Source organism: Amia ocellicauda, chromosome 4 (assembly GCF_036373705.1).
Source record: "Amia ocellicauda isolate fAmiCal2 chromosome 4, fAmiCal2.hap1, whole genome shotgun sequence".
In the NCBI taxonomy this organism is placed as follows: Eukaryota; Metazoa; Chordata; class Actinopteri; order Amiiformes; family Amiidae; genus Amia; species Amia ocellicauda.
This window is the reverse complement of record NC_089853.1, coordinates 39620791-39640230: the sequence shown is the minus strand read 5'-3', so window position 1 is coordinate 39640230 and position 19440 is coordinate 39620791. Positions and strand designations below refer to the sequence as shown.

At 47.9% G+C, this 19440-nt stretch overlaps 3 protein-coding genes across 3 annotated transcripts; 1 reads left to right on the top strand and 2 right to left on the bottom strand.

Annotated features, from left to right (window-relative positions):
• Positions 1–1740: 1740 nt before the first annotated feature.
• On the bottom strand, positions 1741–9643 carry prelid3b (PRELI domain containing 3). Its single transcript, XM_066702141.1, has 6 exons — positions 9495–9643; positions 6157–6325; positions 5267–5356; positions 5062–5132; positions 4619–4721; positions 1741–4523 (listed from the first exon to the last, which is right to left on the bottom strand). Exons 1-6 carry the CDS (start codon positions 9524–9526, stop codon positions 4407–4409), a joined length of 582 nt encoding a protein of 193 aa, XP_066558238.1. The 5' UTR covers positions 9527–9643; the 3' UTR covers positions 1741–4406.
• A 1487-nt stretch (positions 9644–11130) lies between these two features.
• Positions 11131–12770, top strand: atp5f1e (ATP synthase F1 subunit epsilon). The gene is made up of 3 exons (XM_066702140.1): positions 11131–11241; positions 12141–12262; positions 12585–12770. Coding segments are annotated over exons 1-3 (156 nt in total). The 5' UTR covers positions 11131–11209; the 3' UTR covers positions 12587–12770.
• Positions 12771–13784: 1014 nt separating this feature from the next.
• Positions 13785–17597, bottom strand: tubb1 (tubulin, beta 1 class VI). Its single transcript, XM_066702139.1, has 4 exons — positions 17464–17597; positions 16402–16510; positions 16088–16198; positions 13785–15977 (listed from the first exon to the last, which is right to left on the bottom strand). Exons 1-4 carry the CDS (start codon positions 17518–17520, stop codon positions 14884–14886), a joined length of 1371 nt encoding a protein of 456 aa, XP_066558236.1. The 5' UTR covers positions 17521–17597; the 3' UTR covers positions 13785–14883.
• Between the last annotated feature and the right edge of the window lie 1843 nt (positions 17598–19440).

Sequence of the window (19440 nt, the reverse complement as noted above, 5' to 3'; positions counted from 1 at the left end):
GGAACGTCAAAGCGCCGCAGAAAGGGAGAAGCGTTTCCCACAGCGCCCCCCTCTTGTCGCCGAAGGGAACACCTCAGTTCTTCTCAAGTTATAGTTCCTCGTCATGACTGGGCATCATAATAATATTAATTATTATTATTATTTATTTATTAACAGACGCCCTTATCCAGGGCGACTTACAAAACATAAGAGTATTAAAAAAGTGCAATACAATCTAAAATAATGTATCTGTTAAAGAAACTAAAATACATCATACACATCAGACCACTAATACACAAATAAAGACATTCTTCTTGCTATTATTATTATTATTTATATTTACTACTACTATTCATAACTAGAATTAAAGTATTTTAATATACTTTGTCTACATGTGACTATTTTCTGCATGACATTATTGGATATATATTATTTTTATGATAGTATATACGCAGGTTAATATCAGAAATAGTTTGTAATCGTAGTAGTAGCATTATAATTTAGGGTACGAGTAGTGTACATCAGTCATAGTATACACACTAAATAGGTTAGTAGCTGTCGCATAGCAGGTATGCTTGTGTTAAGGATACTATGTTAATATAAGCATATGTGTAATATCAATGTTATACGACACGACCTTGCACTGTATGATTAAGCAAGGTTAAAATACCATCTAGTCCGGGGGTTAACAACTGCACGTCGTCGGCAGAAACAAAACAATGTCTTGTCTAATGTTTTTTGTAATAATATATGTTGCCAGTCCACATTTCTTGATCACGTATGATACCATGTGACAATTTCCGCTACTGTTAGACGGCGTATGTTCAGGGTTGCCAGATGCTACTCCGAAACTCCACCTAGTGGTGAGCCATTTCCCCCCCATTAGTATGGCAAGCCAAATTATCATTTAGAGATATCCATCCATCCATCCATCCATCTTCAAAACCGCTTATCCTTGTGGGTCGTGGGGGACACCAGAGTCGATCATTTAGAGATCTCTCTAAATGCATTTCAAGATATCTTCAAATATTTCGAGATATCTTTAAATAATTTAAAGATATCTGCAAATCATTTAGAGATATATCTAAAATGTACTTTTAAATTATATATCTTTAAATGATTTAGATATGTTGAAATAATTGATATCTTTAAATTAATTAGATATCTCTAAATGGTAATCTGGCTTGCCATACATTTGTACAATACACTGATTAGAGAGGATGGGATTTAAATGCCCCATTCATTAATTTTAACTTGATAAAATAGTAACTGTAACTGTAAAAAAAGGGTGTCTTGCCAATTAATGATTCTGTCCCAGGAAATGCAACAGTAGGCAATTCAGCAACTGTGAAGATGATGTTAAAACATCATGAGAACACTATGGGAAAATTAAAATGAAATCCTCTCCCACCACATTTCTGCCCATTGCTTTGAGGTTGCCAAAGTATGTTGCAGTTAATTCGGATCCTTGTACGATGTAAATACTTGTATTTAAGTAACCTATGAATGTACATCTAATTAAACCTTGTACAGCACACCAGTCTTTAATTCTGTGAGGAATTCATTTAAATGAACAAGATTATTCTTTATTTTTTATCCAGTGTTTCTCATCTGTGGCTTTTCCACGATGGTTATTCATGTGTAAAATGATCTGGCTGTGTGAAAGAAACTTCTGGTGTAAACTGTATTGTGAACACTGAACTCCATTAAATGACAAGACTCAGATAATCAAATCAATCAATAAAATAAAAACAAACGGGGTCAAAATTTTGATAAAAGTTTATTGATCTCATTTCTGACACAGACAGGCACTGGGTCTCTGTTCTGCACCCGAGACACTCAGCTATCTCGTCCCACAGGGCAGACAGACACACGCCCCCCAGGGCCCGTCTCACTACCATCCACATCCACACACTGCCTTTCACATTTATTTACTTTTAACATGTTTTTTAGTATTCATTTTAAATATTTCTGTTGTGTAACAAAATAAAACTACTTAGTCTGTATTCATGTAGCACCCCCCCCCTAGAAAACAAAACCTATGTACAGTCCTTGCTAGGTTATTATCAGGTAGTCTTCTGCTTATTTTATATTAATGCACACTGGGCTGCTGGTCATTAGTGCCATGTGTAAATCTGCTGGTATTAAAGTCTGTTACTATACAGGGCTACTGGTCAGCTGATACTTTTAATTGGAAGTAATTCTGTAATCTTGCAACAGGGCAGTAAGCAGCAGAACGCAATGCTTCTGTGCGTGGCAGCAAACAACTGCAGGCCTGTGCTGACCAGACTGAGCACAGTGCGGCTCTGGGTTAGTGTACATTGTACAACCCAGCCACTGCTGTGCTTAAGCAACTCTAGAGAATACGTACTGGGTCCAAGCCGACTACACCATAGCCGCGTGGATGCAGAATGAGATGCATTACAGCTTACACTTGCTGACGTGCTTTTATGCATTTCCAAACACCTGCAGTAATCTCAAGCCAATAACACATGCCTCAGTTTCTACCTGCGGATACGCCTCCCCCCCGAGGTAAATACCCAGGAGCAGCAGCACAGGAATGTCGCTGTAAAGACTCGGGCAGAAAAGTTCCCAATGGAGAATGATGGGTATGGTACAACCAAGCTCACAGGGGCGACTATGGCCGACTGACAAAGCTCGAAGTGCTTGTATCGTCATTGGCGGCTGAGTGCTGTAGCGAGAACCCTGACCTCCAGTAGGAACTGGAACCCTTTTCTCTTGACCAGTGCTGTGCAGGTCAGTATCAACTCTAGAGGAGGGGAGGACATCAGTTCACCCATGAGTCCAGCACACCTTTGCTCACAATCTCCTTTTTACACTCTCTTTAATCAGCATGTAGCACAGCACAGTGTAGCTGGAGCAACCGATCTGAATATATCACTCTGTCACTCCGTGGCACTGGGGGCCTTCGCTGAAGAAATACCGACTTTTTTTTTTTTGCATTTGTGACATTTCTCTCAAACCTGCAAATATACTAAGCCTGCAAAATAAATAAGGTTTCCATTAAAATTATTCCTACGGTTTGGAACGCTTTGCTGCAGCCCGTCTGCCACTGTGCGCCCAGAGCCATGCAGCCGTTAAAGGACACACACAGCTGTCTGCTGGGAGAGGGGGACTTGTGTGCGTATGAGAACAAAAGGTGCCCCCCTCACCCACCCTTTCACAACTCAATCAGTGCGCTTCCTTGCTTTATGACAGGCAGCCTTGTAGTGTCCAGTCCTCTATCACAAAGTCCAGTGTGCGATTAAGAGTCCAGTCTTCTACACGAGTGAGCGGTGTAAAGTGTTAACTCACTTTCGTCCTTTTTGTCCTGTGTTAAGCACTTTCCCAACCCCCCCAAACCCTGGCCAGACTGAGTCGTAAGCTAAGCCTGACGCCACACTGCGTACTGTCCGAAAACTATGGTCCTCCAGAAAAAAAACAAAGCAAAAACTAAAACACTATAATATGCTTGTTTAAATAGGTTCCCTTCATTCTCAGTTGAACATAATATTTTTTGTATTAATACAAAATCTAAAATAAATAAACGTACAGTACTTGACATTCAAGTGTTAAGTTGTTTGCCACAGGAAACTGGCAAGCGTTGCCCAGACTGGGCAGATGGGGATGGGGGTTGGGGAAGGGGAGTCTGCATGGGGAGCTCAAGACCCAGTGATCGGGGCTCGAATAAATAATCTTGAAAACAGGCTGTGGTACAGAAATAAATATTAATGAACAGAAAAAAAAAAAAAATGCATTCTGCATCCTAATATACATATTAAGAAAACATTATCTTCCACTTTTGTGCTCACCACTCAATCGTTGCTTCTCACCACACACATGGCAGGCAGGCGGTCCCTACAGCCCGGGCTGTGGCCTCTGCTCTCCCTGTCCCCAATGGGTCAGTCCTGGAGTAGCTCGGCCTGGATGCCGCGGACTGGAGCACTTTCTCTGCACTGCTGGACCGAGACAGTGCCCATAGACAGCCAGTCTAGACAGACACACACAGACAAAAACACACACAGACCGACAGAGAGGGACGCACAGCCACAGCGGAGGAGAGCTTAGATGCGCTCATGAAAGCGGACGCCTCACTCCCCCCCCCTTACTGATCGACCTCAAACGTGATGGAACAAAGAGCCCCATTTCCTCCCCACAGTCAAGGCTCCCAATGCAGACTCCCAGCAATAGATAACGTTTCCACAGCCTTCCTGTGGGTCCAGATCGTCCAAGGCCTCGAGCCCTCAGCCAGGCGCGGTAGAGAGGGGGAGACCGTCAGATGGATGGACAGTATGTGACGAGGTGTCTCCATCAGTATCCATATGTAATAAGTTAATCTGCAGCGACACAGAAGGAGGCTGCACGCTGGTGGAAGAAGAGTGGTCCCCCCTGGTGGTAATAGGGGGTTGGAGGTCGGAGGTCAGGGGTCATTTCTCTGTGACGGCAGCTGCCATCGGCGTCCTGATAGTGTTGCGTGCTGTTGCCGCCAGCTCCTCGATCTCGGTATTCAGCCGCCGGATCACCCATTCCATCGCCTCACGGCCCTGAGCACGGAGAGAAAGAGAGAGCCGGGAGTGTTAAGACGAGACAGAGAGAGAGACACACACACAGAGAAACAGGGTCCAGTGGGGTGTGGTACCTTGCTGGCATTGGTGGAGATGGTATTGGCCATGACTCCCTCCAGGTAGCTGCTCAGACTGACACCCTTCACTGAGATCAGCGCCTCCTGGGTCAGCACCGTCCTGCACGGGGACAACACAACATTGACCACTGACAGACTGCATAGAACCATTCAAGCACGATGTCAGGTCACTCATACCCCCGTCACACGCACTGTGAAGAATACACAGCCACTGGCACGGTGTCTCGCCCGTGTATACAAGTACAGATAAACACTCGCCTACGCCCATTCACAGACACTGAAGCACATTCATCAAGGCTGCACAATGGGGCGGAGACGAACCAACCCCACATGCCGAGTCAAAGCAGCTGTAACACACATTGACAGGCATGCAGGGCATTCACACAGCACCCACGCCCAGGGGCAGGGGAGGCCCAGGTATAAGCTGTGTAAAGACTTACTTGTCAGGGTCCTGGGGGTGCGGCCTGTAGGTCAGCCTCTCATCCACAGACACCATGTTCGTAAACGTGATCTGGAGAGAGGAGAGGAACAGAGGGAAGAGGTCAGAGAGAGAGAGAGAGTGTGAGACAGGGACACTGCCTGCCTTTCAGTGCCGAAGCACAGGCATGCATGTACACGTTTGCATGAGTGTGCAGCAAAACTCACATTGGTAGATTTGAGCTCGAACGTGTGCTCCTGAGGATCGACCACAGAGTGCTCCTGGATGTACGTCCGGGTGCGAGTGGCACCGATCAACTGGAAAGAGAGAGAGTGAGTGAGTGAAAGAGACACAAAGAAAGAGTGAAAGAGAGAGGGAGGAGGAGGGCTTATCTGGCCTTGCTTGCTTGCTGTCTCTCTCCATCTGCAGAGTGAGATTTAAGCCAGCCTGTGAAGGTGATCTTGACAGTCTTTGCTTAATTGTCTGTCAGCAGCTGCAAACATGCTTCCCACACATGCAGTCACATGAAGCTCCAAGTGTCGCATGTTCCTTCCACTACTCTAACCTTGATCGTGTCCTTCAGAGCGCGATCGCGGTGTTTAACCAAGCCGAGGCCCTAAAGTTTACCCTATTTATAGACCAGAGGACACACTGCGGCCCTGACAGACCTTCCCCTGACCCCAGACGGAAAGCTGGAGGGGGAGAGGCAGCAACGTCACACACTGTCCCAGCCTTGACTGGTCCTGGACAGCCCAGCTGAAGGGCCCCTCAGTCATAAAAGTAGCTGTGTGAGGCGTCACTCTTTGGCTTACTTCATCATTTCCCCTCGTAACTCAGTCAGCCAGGGAGCAGCCTGCAGTGAACTGGACAGCATGTGCTGGCAGACACTGGAGACAGGCTGTACCGTCCTGCCCAGGGACTCCGCAAATAGCCCTGCTGTTAAAAGTCAGGCTGCTGCTCAGCTGGGACACCGCCCACCCACGTGTCACACTCTCGCACGCCAGCCCTGCACAGTCCCAGTGTGTCCCATTCACACTGTGTCTCCCTTTCACAGGCCCTTGTCTAGAATGCCCCTTTCTGCCCTGCCCTTTCGTGTCTGTGCCTCGGTCATACTCACAGACTTCACGATGGCGGGCAGCCCCCACTCGGTGCTGAGCAGTCGGCTGCTGTGCAGGCGGCCCTGTCCGTCCACGCTGCGGTCCAGCACATCCACCCCCACCACGTTGGGGTTCATGGGGTTTGGGTACTTCTGCATCGCTGCCTTTGTCACCGTCTCCCAGGGGTGGCTGCGCAGGACAGACAAGACACAGGGTCACAAACCAGATGCAGAGTCTCACACACACAGTCGCTCACAGAGTCACACACTCACCTGTCTTTACCAACATCGGTCAGTCACCATGGGGAAACAGAACACAATGGGGTAAACAAAGAATAGAGTTACCAGTGCATCTGAACATCCTTCTCGCATACAGTGGGACCTGACCATTCATTTCTTGGTAACAGGTGACAAAAATGCCTGGTTTGATTTGGTGTTCGAGGTAGGGATAGGGGAGGACCCTGCTTTAATCTAATCTAATTTGCATTAGATATCATAAAATGTAAATGCACAGGGGCCGTGCCGGAGGGGGAGCAGGGAGCTGTAGGCGTGCGTGCACATGCAAACTCACCCTCGGCCTTTGTGTTGCGTTCGGGCAACCCTGACAACACACTCTAACAGTGCTATATGAGCAAACAGTGCACAATGGATCGACACATGGTACCAAAAGGGGTCACTCACACTGCCCTTCAGCTGGCGTCTCACCCCAGCCCATGTCACTTGACAAAGTCGGCCAGTCACACTTGGGCCGTGAGTACAATTTAAAAAAAGAAAATACTGACAATTTAGGCCAGCTGAAGCCTATAGAATGCAGACTTCAAACTGCAATGGGGGAGGAGGGGGAAGCAGAATTTTTAATGAAGATACGTTTTTAAAGAAACTATAAAAATAAATAAATAGAAGGGCTTGTAGTTTCAGTAAACCCAGAGCGTACACAAGCAGCTGTGGTTGCCTTAGAGACTGACAGTGCTGTGACGCAATGAATGCAGCAGAAGTCGGGGAAAGGTCACAGCCAGCCCTGCTGAGTGAGCGCACTTACACAATCTCTTTGCAATCAGCATGGCAGCCTCCTGCACCAGGGCAGACACATCGCACTGCAGGGCACTGCTCTGGGCCCTCACAGGAGCGGGCCTGACCATTTAGACCCCAGGGACACAAAATCCCAAACACTTTCACCAGCCCTCGACACGCTTGCTCACGATGTGTTGGCCCAACACAGTTTCACGGCACTCCCTCGCTGCGTGGCCCGTCTCCAAACCCACTCATGCATCGCACAGTCGCAACACGGAGGGACAACATGACAAACAGGGGTCTGTGCTGAGGGGGGGCTTACGGCCAAGTGTGAACACTGACGTCCGCACGAGTTTAAATGACCAAAGTACAACTGCGTGCTGCTCACTTTTTGTCGGGCTGATGGCTTTCTACTCCTGAGAAGAATGAGGCAGGAGGGCGGCCCCAGTCGGAGATTGCAGCCCTGCAGTGGAATTGACTTTAAGGTCAGTAGAAGGTAGGTTGGGGGGGTTCTAAGGCAAGAGAACCCTATTGCCTGCTCTCTGTGACAGCCTGGTCAGGTGAGCCAAGGTCAATTTCCATGTCTTGCACCAGTCAGATTGCATCAAGCGGAGTGGTGTAGAGAGGGCTGTAACTCTGCTTTATCAGGGGTGTAAAAGTTTCGACATAACAGGTTTTGCGAAAGAGCAGCCTCAGACACAGCCGGGGCTGTGGAGGCACGGCAGCCCCACACGTCTCCACTGTCCTCAGACACAGCTGGCCTGGGATACACACAGCGGTCACATACGTCTGGGCCTCTGTATACAAAACTGACAATTGAGGAGGGGGAGGACAGCTCCAAGTCTGTCACAGCTAGATCAGGACCGACCTTGAATTGACAAGGCTACCTGAATGCATTTCGCAGGTGTGGGACCAAAGAGAACTGAAAAATAAGCACAGCACAGAGAACCTGGATAGAGTCCATGCAAGCTCTCTTTTTTTGAGTGTGAGGCTTTGACAACACTGAGATTGGGGCATGGCTGCAGAACACCGGAGGCGAGCGGGTCTACAAAGCATAATAATGGGTGCTATGAAAACCCTATCTCTGGAGTGGTGCCCCATGGCACAGATGTTTCTCATACCTTAAAAAAAAAGTACTGCACTGCATCATCCTCCTCCATCCAGAAGGGTTTCTGACAATGCAGTCCATACAAGATGTGCAGCGCGAGAGGAATGGTGAAAATATGTAGTTTAATTTCCCTGAAACCATGGCCACAACCCCAAGAATGATCAATTCGAGCTAAACTATAATCGTGAAATGGCCTCATCGGTTTGTGAATACAGGAACTCGTAGATCGAAGATTGTTTTAGATCCAAAGCTGTATTAACCTGCTGTATAATAATCTCAAGTTCAATTCAACTTTTTTCAATTTTCTCTCCCTACGTTAAGGCGTACAGTGAGTGCGGACTTGTCCTGAACCTTCGGAGGCCATTTTACTCCCTAGAGCGAACCGAGGTCCCGACACGGGCGCTGCGGCGTCGTGTAGAGCAGCCGCTGGATACAAGAAACGCAATTCAACGCCATTACTATACAATTACCTTTACCATCTACATATTATATTGCCTGCGCTACAGCCCCCGGGGCGCTGGCGCTATGTACGGGCCCCTGCAGGGTGTCATTGCTTGACATTGCCGTCAGTCTGGCCGTGGGCCCGCCTCCCCGCGCAGCTCCAACACCGCACCGGCGTCGCCCCCCCCGGACTCATGTGACCTCCTGGCACATACTACAGCACTGCACAGGCATCTGCCACGACTCTCGATACACTCGAAAGCAATGGCGTTTTATGCGCAGATATCGACCCCGTCCTGTCTAGTAAATTCTGTGCCCCGACGCTCCAGCGCACAGAAAACTACCCGTCTCGTTACACTAGACAGGGGGCCTGTATGTAATTATGCGGTTTGTACATTGTATTTTAGCCTACACGTGCCGTTTAAATAGCCGTACCCTCACAGGGAGAGTACATCAATATACAGATACACACAAGCACAGACAGATGCCCCCGCTGGAGGTGGGACGTGACACAGGAGCTACACAACCCGGCCTGCGGCGGTTAAAAGGCGGGTTTATGTAGCTCATAGGGCTCATTTTAGTAAGCGGGTGACGCACGTGTTGATCTGTGGATTACAGGTTACATTTTGTGCCAGATGTCTAGATAAAGAAATATAATTCCCCAAAATCTCACCCCCTTGACTTGGATGAGCAGCGCTCTAGGCTCACATGCCGGCCGGGCCGAGACGAGCTGCCGGGCCGCTTCCCGGCTTCACACGGACCGGCGACAGGGCGCAATGTCGCCATGCGTGCGACTTACTTGAATATGTGCTCTGACGTCCAGATCTTCATGTCGGCGAGTGTGTGGAGTCGGCGGCTGTGAAAACTGTCGCCGCGGCGCGCAGGAGGAGACGAGCTGTCTGGGAGCCGGGCGGGCGGATGTCAGGACAGAGCCTGCGATCCCACCCCCAGCGGTCACATGACGCACGGCGCACTTCCGCGCCGCCGGATATTACCTTCATAGGGGTTTAGGGTTGCGCACTGTTACTTAACAGCCGCTGTACGCCACGGCGCAAGTATTGCAGATGTTCTCAATTACTTGAACACTTTTCCAGGGAAATTATGCACGTTTTCAAAACCCCGCAACAGTATCGCATTTTGCAAAACACTAGAATGTATGATTGCTTTGACACACATTTTTGCAAATCTCTCAATACAAAGCTCAGCACTTGACACAAAAATCGAATCGAATCGAATCTGTTTCATTAAATAAAACAAATGAACGCAGTCTTCACAGTTGAACGCATCCAGTCCCAAATCTGTTGATCTTTCTCTGATTGGTAGAGATCCTAATTATTATCACTGCTGATGAACATATACCTGTTGAGGAGAGGCAGCAAGTGAGGGCTGGCTTGCCAACCTAAGTGGTGGTGTGGGACAATATCAGTAATAATCTTTATTGTTATTTTGTTTTTCTAATCTTCTAAATACACATCTCTACTGTTCTTTGGTGTTTCTATTCTTCAGAATATTATATATATTCAATTTACATACTGCTCAATTTGTAAATTTACATTGCTGGATGTAAAATATGTTGAGCCTTTTTGGTTGATATAACTGTCTGTGGCTACAGCTTACAGTATTTACAATAACAGAGTTTCAAGTTGACTGCAGCATGAGGGAGGGTGTATTTAGGATTTCATGCAATATTGGAAGCTTACTGTATTTTTTGGCCTTTATTGAAATACTGATAAAGTGAGCTTATCATTTTATGACATTGTTGTAGTGTTTGATACACTTACTTGATTTTGTACTATATTTTAATAGTCTTAGTGCATTTTGCAGTTGATATATGTTGTTTTGCAAAATGTGCTACTTTTGTGGGGTTTGTGTTTCAAGAAGTGTGTGTTAGCAAATGACAAAAACATAATGACATATGTATTGATATTTTTTATTTATTTGGTTTAACTTTATTCTTCGTTCATTTTAATGCAATATCCCCTAATTCAAATATGTAAAATATAATTTTGTATGAAACAATACAATGTTGTATATATATATATATATCAACAACAACAAAATCTTGATAGTATATAAACATCTTACTTGCTTAATACCGAGTACAAATTGTCATCAGCTTCACTACATACTAATACTAGGTTAATTTAAAAGGTTTATTGAAAACAGCATTACGAAAAACGGTATATAATAAACATATTAGGCCTACAAAATGATTGCACAAGAAGTAAAAGTGCAGACCGATATTGAATTGATTTATTCTCATTATTTTTCTCTGTCGCTGCCTTTTATCCGTCCTGTTAGCTGATAATAATGCATTTTATCAAGAACGGCGGAGGTCAGCTCTAATTAAATATGCGCCAGTTTCTATTATTTACGGTTAAAGGGGGAGGGGCTGGATTACAGTTTGAGTGACGTGGAAAGCAGCCAATTGTAGCAACAGGATGTTGAAGCAGACCGGATATCCGACTTGCCGCTGTCCTTGATCCGAGGAGAGGGAGAGAGAGCTGTCTGAAAATGGTGTCCTACTGGAGACAGGCTGGCCTCAGGTAATTAACGGGCTAATGTCGGGTAGCATTGCTTTTGGGTAGATGTTTATATTCGTGTGTGGAAGGAGGTATTAAGATGTGCTTGTTAGTTGTTTGAACCTCAAGCGGTCTTTTCTTAGGCGTCGGAGGAGCGAGTGAATCCCCGACGCTACAGCCGCAGCCGCCAGTTAAGCGGTTAAGCGGATAACCTTAAGGTCCGGGCGTTTTAGTTCACAACAACCAGACAGTCACTGTGTCCATGTTCACGTCCTGTCCTTAATACCAGCTCCTGGCGCGCAGAATGGCTCGGGTTAATGCGGTTCGCCGGCGAGATGTATTTATTTCACCTTGAGAGAGCGCTGTCGTGATGATCCCGGCCTGCTCTGCCTTGTGTTGGTCGTAAAGCGCAGATGCCAGCAGGTCTGCGCGGCTCCGCCAATGGGATGGGTGGGATTGTGCAGGCGTGTGCAGTGCTGCGCAAATCTGCGCTATAGGACCACGGCCACTGTTTCTGCGCAGCGCCCCGCACCATGCGACCTCTGTCTTCATATTAAGAGTTAGACTTGTATGTAATTCGTTACTAACTGAAGGAAACGCGTACCTGCTCCTTCTGAATTAATATTTAAAAAACAATGTAACAATTGTCTAATATGGTCCACTTAACCGACTGTCACTCATTTAAGTTTTGTGACCCCAAATGGCGAAAATACACAGCAGTGTATATAATGCACTTTGTCAGCTTCTACGGGAAGCCACTGCAGCAGTGACCCGGTTGGGTTCCGAGTGACAGAAGTACAGGGGCACCTGTGACAGCCATCCACACACACACTCCCACACACAAAGCGTGATGTCATACCTCAATTGACTTGACCTGCCCCGACCCTCAGAATAACTTGATTGTTTATTTTTCTCGCCTCTAGCTACATCCGCTACTCTGCGATCTGTGCCCGGGTTGTGCGGGCAGCGCTGAAGCCGCAGCTCAGGGTGGAAGCAGAGAAAGCGACGGAATCCAACGTCAAGGTCTACCGGCCCAAACAGACATGTGAGTGGAGTGCGCCTGAAGAGAAGGGACCGCACAGGGGGACGGTTGCTGTTTGCCACCTTCAGCCTTCAGCTCCCTGAATGGTCCCTGTGCATGTGTTATGTAACTATAAACCCAATGTGCACTAGGCTGGTTTTCAGAGCCTTGTTCAGTTGCTCCGTTAAGCTCTACCGCAGCTGGACAGCTCGCAGTGTGAGGAGCTGAACTTGACCTTGTGCAGTCTTGTGAGTCACCTTTATAGGTACAGATTGTAGTGGGGACCAGTGGCTCGCTGATTTACCTGTATATAGGAGTAATTTTCTGATAATTTTTTTCTTTGTAGGACCTGAATGAAAGCAATCCGTGTCGTCCCTGGGAATAAACCCTTCATACCAGCTTTGTCCAGCTGTCCAGTTGGTGATGGGGAAATGGTTTCGACTGTGTACAATAAGACTAGACCAAGATCAAGATGACCCCTCATGCTTCCCTCTGTTTATTTGCTTAATGTAATAAAAAATATCTGAACTTAGCCATGCCCTTTTCTTTTTTCCCTTTGAAATAATGCTGTGGTTGTACACCAGAGGGCAGAGTGGAGCACAGCCCGTCAGTACGGCACAGCACTGTCAGGATTACATACAACTTGTATCGCCACATTTTGCAATTCAAGTGTATAAATGGTGATTTCCTAGGAATTTCTAAACTAATGCTTTCTGTTTCTTATAAAACCAATGAGGAGCAAAACCAGGCATTGAGATGGTATTAAATTAACCATAACATCCCACAACTCTTGGGAGGTGAGACAAATATGATAAAAGCTTTTTGAATATTGTGTCTTAAGCTGTTCAAACTATTAGATACTGACATGGCACATTCTCCACTATGTGAATGAAGGAGTCTGTATCATAAGTTTGACTGATCTGTGTCAAATGTCGTGATGCTGACGCTGCTGTGAGTGAGCGTGTTTTTATCTGTGGGTGGCGGGGCAGTGCCAGGCCGGGCAATCTCTCTCCCTCAGATAGGGGCTAGGGCTGGGGTGGAGTCCTGCCTTGGAAGAGAGAGTCTCTGTACAGGCACCTGATGCTACAGCAGTCACAGTGTGAGGACCTGGGATAAAAGCACAGAGGAGGTTTGGCTCACAAGGGTGTATCTGTGGAGCACACACGGTACTCTGCCTGCTATTCTGGGCTTTTGTCCCAGGTGACTGGTTGTTGATAATGTGTTGTAGTGACGTGTGACAGAACGGCACAAGCATCCCTGTAATTGAAACAACAAAGCATTCTTGCAATACCAAATGGCCTAATGCAGGGATTCCCACCCAGAGCTGGAGTAACCCCCTGCCCTGCTGGGTTTTGTTCCAGCTGAGATCTTAATTGAACTAACAATCCAATGTATGGGTGAATTATTTAATTAAGAGCTTAATTGGAACAAAATCCAGCTGGGCAGAGGGCACTCCAGGACTGGGGTGGGAATCCCTTGTTTAATAAATTGTGGGGTGCAGAATAAAACTATTCCAGTCATGTTATAAAGTTAGATTCCCCAGGGCTCAGATCAAATCCAATATGTTTATTGCTGCATATTTAATCTTACAAAGGAAACAGAATCGGCACCTTTTCACTGTGAGGTCATTACCTCACTGTGCCTTTTGCACAGACCTAATATGGTGTGAAGTCTTTAAAAATATAATACATCAATATATACAGTACAAACAAAATACTAATATTAATAATGTAATAATAGGTTGAATAACAATGTGTAGTATAAAGAAATGTGACAAAAGATCTGACTTGAGAATCCAGTCTTATTTTGGTCTACTTGACTAATTGCCTCAGAGGTGTTGCTTTCTCACTGACTTCTACAAAGGGCTGGTTCTCAGCCTGGTCCTGGACCCCCTCTTCTGGGTCTAGTTCGGTTCAGACGATCCTCACCAGTCGTTTAACAGCTGACAGGAATTAAAAAGCTCCAAATTACAGCTTAATTAAGTTTCCCATTTAGTAGTTTGGTGCTCAGCTGGAAGGAAATAAAGTCGCAGGGGTACCGTTGAAAACCATTTTAATAAAAGCATTTCCCGCTGGTTTGGGACAGTAGTAACTGTTTGGGTCAGATACTCCCGTTGGCTGTGTCTGATGCGTTACTCTCACTCAGACAGCAGGTCAGTTCAGGGGCAGGTTTTCCATGTTTCCACCCTGTTATGCAAAACCAAAAGACAACATTTCCCTTTGTGCCTGCATGTAGAGTACAGGAACACACTCACACTCGCACACACACATGACCGACCGTGAACAGAAAGCAGTGTGGCTGGGTCTCGATTGAAACAAAAGGACAAAATACAAAGCCAAACAATCCGAGACTAACTGAAGCAAAACATTGACGATATTCTCTACCGAGCCGACAAGACTCTTTCCTTCTTTATGTACAAAATGTTCTGACTGGAGATATCTCCCCCACGCACCCTTCTTCACACCACCACAGAGTACTTCAAGAATACAAAAAGCACACAATGTACAGAGACTGGTGACTAAACTTTGCAACTGGAGGGTCCACACTGCCACTCCACTTCCTCAGCCACTACACAACCTCCTCTTCCCACTCCCACTCCCCCCCATCTGCTGCCAGCCTTTCAGAGATGCATATTTATCCTCCTCCTAGTCCCCTGTCTCTGCCTCAGCCTGCTCCCTGCCCTCCTCCTCTTCCTCCTGCCCTTCCTCGGGCTCCCAATCGAGGTCAGCGGTGGCGTCCTGGTACTGCTGGTACTCGGACACCAGGTCGTTGGTGTTGCACTCGGCCTCGGTGAACTCCATCTCGTCCATGCCCTCGCCGGTGTACCAGTGCAGGAAGGCCTTGCGGCGGAACATGACGGAGAACTGCTCGGAGACACGCCGGAACACCTCCTGGATGGCCGTGCTGTTGCCAATGAAGGTGGCGGCCATCTTGAGGCCGGGGGGGGGGATGTCACAGACAGCCACCTTGACATTGTGCGGGATCCAGTCCACGAAGCAGATGCTGTTCTTCTGCTGCATGGCCAGCATCTGCTCGTCCACTTCTCTGGTAGACATGTGGCCGCGGAACATGCCAGCCACGGTCAGGTAGCGTCCGTGCCGTGGGTCACAGGCCGTCATCATGTTGCGTGCGTCGAACATTTGCTGGGTGAGCTCAGGCACCGTGAGGGAGCGGTACTGCTGGCTGCCCCGGGCGGTCAGGGGCGCGAAGCCGGGCATGAAGAAGTGCAGCCGGGGGAAGGGCACCATGTTGACAGCCAGCTTGCGCAGGTCAGCGTTGAGCTGCCCGGGGAAGCGCAGCGAGGTGGTGACCCCGCTCATGGTTAGCGACACCAGGTGGTTGAGGTCCCCGTAGGTGGGCGTGGCCAGCTTCAGAGTGCGGAAACAGATGTCGTACAGCGCTTCGTTGTCAATGCAGAAGGTGGAGTCGGTGTTCTCGATCAGTTGGTGGATGGACAGGATGGCATTGTAGGGCTCCACCACCGTGTCTGACACCTTGGGTGAGGGCATGATGCTGAAGGTGTTCATGATGCGGTCGGGGTACTCCTCGCGGATCTTGTTGATGAGCAGCGTGCCCATCCCGGAGCCCGTGCCGCCGCCCAGCGAGTGCACGAACTGGAAGCCCTGCAGGCAGTCGCAGTTCTCGCTCTCGCTGCGCACCACATCCATCACGCTCTCCACCAGCTCCGCTCCCTCCGTGTAGTGCCCCTTCGCCCAGTTGTTCCCAGCGCCCGAGTTCCCTGGGGGAGGACACAACCCAACGTTGATGTGATATTTTTGCACAAGTGAGTGTGTGTGTCTGTGTATGTGTATCAATGTGAGTTTGTGTGTGTGTGTGAACTGGCCTCACCGTGGATGAAGTTGTCTGGTCTGAAGAGCTGTCCTATCCGGCTGCCCCTTACACTGTCCATGGTCCCGGGCTCCAGATCCACGAGCAGTGCCCGGGGAACAAACTTCCCAGCTGAGAGAGAGAGAGAGAGAGAGAGAGAGAGAGAGAGATTTAGTCTGGCCTCAAACCAGACAGGGGTTCCATAACAGTTCCTGTGTAGCTCTGTCTGCTTGCTTCTGTCTCTCTGCCTGCTGGACTAGTTAGGTGTCCCTGTCTCTCCCTCTGCTGTCCCTCCTTGTTCCATGTTCAATCCACTATCAGTGAAAGGGTCTCACCGTGCGCCTCATTGAAGTAGACATTGAGCCTCTCGAACTGCGAGTCGCTGTCCCCCTGGTAGCTCCCTGTGGTGCTGATTCCATGTTCATTACTTATCACCTCCCAGAACTGTGAGACACACACACACACACATAGATAAGACTCTCTGAGTTAGCATTTAAAATTGCTGTCTCGTTGCAACAGTGAAGGACAAACTACTCCAGGGACAGTGAGCTGCACCAAATGCTGTGGATAGCCTCCTCTCCTACAGTTTAGGGAGAGTTCAGGGCAGGGCAGTTCCCCACCATGCACAGGTATTTTGGCCTCCACAATCCCCTTCCCTGAACACAGTGCTGACCCAGAGGCAGGGCTGAGTGACAGCTATTGCCTTCCCGCCTCTCAGCATAGCGATGAACAGGGAGTGTGTAGAGGTTGACATAACAGTACGACACAGTGATAGCACAGGACGTCACGTTGTTATAAACATAAAAAGCCCACAAAAGAGCACGGCCTGTGTCACTCTACCCTAGTCATCCTCCAGCACACTGTAGTCCCTCCCATTGCCACTGCCATCATGCACACCCACACCACCACAGCTGTAATGCATCCCCCCACCTTCCCCCCAGCCTTATCTCCCAGCACCGCAGGGCCCTGGGTCAGATACGCCCCTCTGGCACCCGTGGCTGTTTCAGAGGCAGTTTGCATGCTCCCTCTCAGCTCGAATGCAAATATGTTTTACAAATATAGCCCGGTTTAAATAACATTTCTTTACTCATAAATCTGCCCATTCATTCACTGAAGTTCTTACTGAGCTGTTACTGAGAAGAGAAGTTGTGACTAAAACCCGCAGTGCTTTAGTCTGCATTTGAGCGTTAGTGTGATCTGAGTCAGAGTAAAGTCCTGCCATGCAAACTTCAGTGATACACACCATCGAGAAAGTGCTACAGAAACATGCACCCTGGGTTATATATGTGGCAAGTCTGCGGCACAGTGGCAGTGTGGTTAACAGTGCAAAGACAAGCGGGCCACCATCCTGTATGGCCAGCGCTCATCCCCGCATGTGGGCTACGGCGAACTCTCACCTTGGAGCCGATCTGGTTCCCACACTGACCGATCTGCAGGTGGACGATCTCACGCATGGTGTGGAGAGAGACGGGAGTGCTGAGACACAGGCTGGAGAGCGGAGAGCAGAGAGCGTATCGCACTCCACAATGTCCCTGCCACTCTCTTATATTGCTGATGATGTCACTGCCAAGGGTGTCACCCACCCACACACACACACACACACACACACACACACACTCTCTCTCTCTCTCTCTCTCACACACACACAAACACATGCACTCTCTCTCTCTCTCTCTCACACACACACACACACACACACACACAGACACACACACAGACAGGGACAGGCTCATCCAGCACACAATGACATGTTCTCTGTCCACACAGCTCCATATACAAGCACAACACCCACCACTCAGCCTAGGAAATTACATCCAGGCCTGGCCCAGTACACAGTAAGAGGTGACAGCTTAACCCCTCAAATTCCCCTTTCTTTCCCGTTTTGATTTTGTTATTATTATATTTTGCATTACTTTAAAAGGCGCTAATAAACATTTTCCCAGCACTCCACTCATAGCAGTTTGCTCTGTGTGTCGGGGGAGGTGATACAAAAAAAATCTTGTTTACACTAGGATTCCCAAGCTGGCTTTCCAACAGCAGTGTTGAACTGGTCACCAGACATGGACAGATGTAAACTCTATTTTGTTGGTGTCTCCCAGCCTACAGCTGTGAAATCTGTTAGATTTTCTGCCATTTTTTATTTAATTACCTGCCCCTTCACAACTTCCAGAGCAGGGCTTGAAATTTGCAGCCGGACTGCAGGTGGGCTGAGGCTTAGTTTCCTGACTAACCCTGCCACAGAATGGTTGGTTCTTGGCGCATCCTCCATTAGGCTCAAACGTTCACCCATGTTATACAAAGGGTAGCGCAACGGCAAATTTAAATGATGCTCTTGCCAGCACTGCACTCAAAATACGTCAAGTGGCTTTATAATTTAGAGAGAGACATTAAATTTAATATGTATATCATTAAAATGAGGAACCAGGGAAACCTTTAAGCACTTGCCCACAGTTGTCTGTGTGAGGTGTCTTAGGATTAATCCTCACAAGTCCTGCATGAGTCCCAGCACTGCTTGAGACATGGGTTTCCTTCAGACAAATGGGGAGAAGATGCAGAGAAACGTGTTGGGGGGAGGAGGGTCCTGTGCCTGACAGGCAGCCCACACGCTTCCTCAGCTGACACTCAGACGGGCTGATAGCAGCTCCTCGGCACTATCTCTGCAGGCCAGGCCTCCTGTCCCCTATGACAGGGCTGGGTCCGTTCTGACAGCAGCACCGGCGCTGTTCTACACTTCCCACCGCACCGCAAAATGATTACATCAGCGTTTTCTGTATTGTTAAAAAAATATATATATTTTTCACTGTGCAAAGGTCCTGTTCTGTTGTGTTTTTTTTTTTTTTTTTAATGAGGCAATGATGCAGTATTTCCAACATTAACAAGAGGGAAATAAAACTTGTTTTTGTACCAAGTTCTGAACCCCTGGAAAGAAAACAAACAAAATGAACTGTCTATGCAAATTCTAAAAACTCAAAAGGAGACCAATGGTGAGTATCCAGTTGTGTGAAACTGGAAGGAAAGGAATAACGACACCCTCTCAAGGAAGCCCTCCAGGGACAACGCTTTTATTAACATGATATTTCACCACAGGTCATCGCAAGCAAGGCATGCAGTTGTGCGCTGTGTGAAAGAGTGTGTGAAACGGTGAGTGAATGAGTGTGTGTGTGTATGTGTGTGTGTGGGGGGGGGGGGGATGGGGGGAGTGAGTGAATGTTCAGGTGAGTGTTTTGGAGATTCCTCCAGACACTGTGAAAGTCCCTGACAGCTGACAGCTCTGACCGTCTGTGTTACGCGAGGCTCTTCAGCCTGTCCCTGAGAGCATCGAACTCAATACCTTCACAGCGCCCCTCAGTGGGTGAACAAAAAACCTGTACAAA

Bases quoted from the DNA above. Each gene is read 5' to 3' on its own strand.
- prelid3b (XM_066702141.1), bottom strand. From the start codon at position 9,526: ATGAAGATCTGGACGTCAGAGCACATATTCAA. The intron at 5,357-6,156 runs GTGAGTATGACC...CTCTCTTTCCAG, and splicing joins TGCCCGCCATCGTGAAGTCT to TTGATCGGTGCCACTCGCAC. The intron at 4,524-4,618 runs GTACCACACCCC...CTCCGTGCTCAG, and splicing joins TCTCCACCAATGCCAGCAAG to GGCCGTGAGGCGATGGAATG.
- atp5f1e (XM_066702140.1), top strand. From the start codon at position 11,210: ATGGTGTCCTACTGGAGACAGGCTGGCCTCAG. The intron at 11,242-12,140 runs GTAATTAACGGG...TCTCGCCTCTAG, and splicing joins TGGAGACAGGCTGGCCTCAG to CTACATCCGCTACTCTGCGA.
- tubb1 (XM_066702139.1), bottom strand. From the start codon at position 17,520: ATGCGTGAGATCGTCCACCTGCAGATCGGTCAGTGTGGGAACCAGATC. The intron at 16,511-17,463 runs GTGAGAGTTCGC...TGTGTCTCACAG, and splicing joins GGAACCAGATCGGCTCCAAG to TTCTGGGAGGTGATAAGTAA. The intron at 16,199-16,401 runs GTGAGACCCTTT...TCTCTCTCTCAG, and splicing joins CTACTTCAATGAGGCGCACG to CTGGGAAGTTTGTTCCCCGG.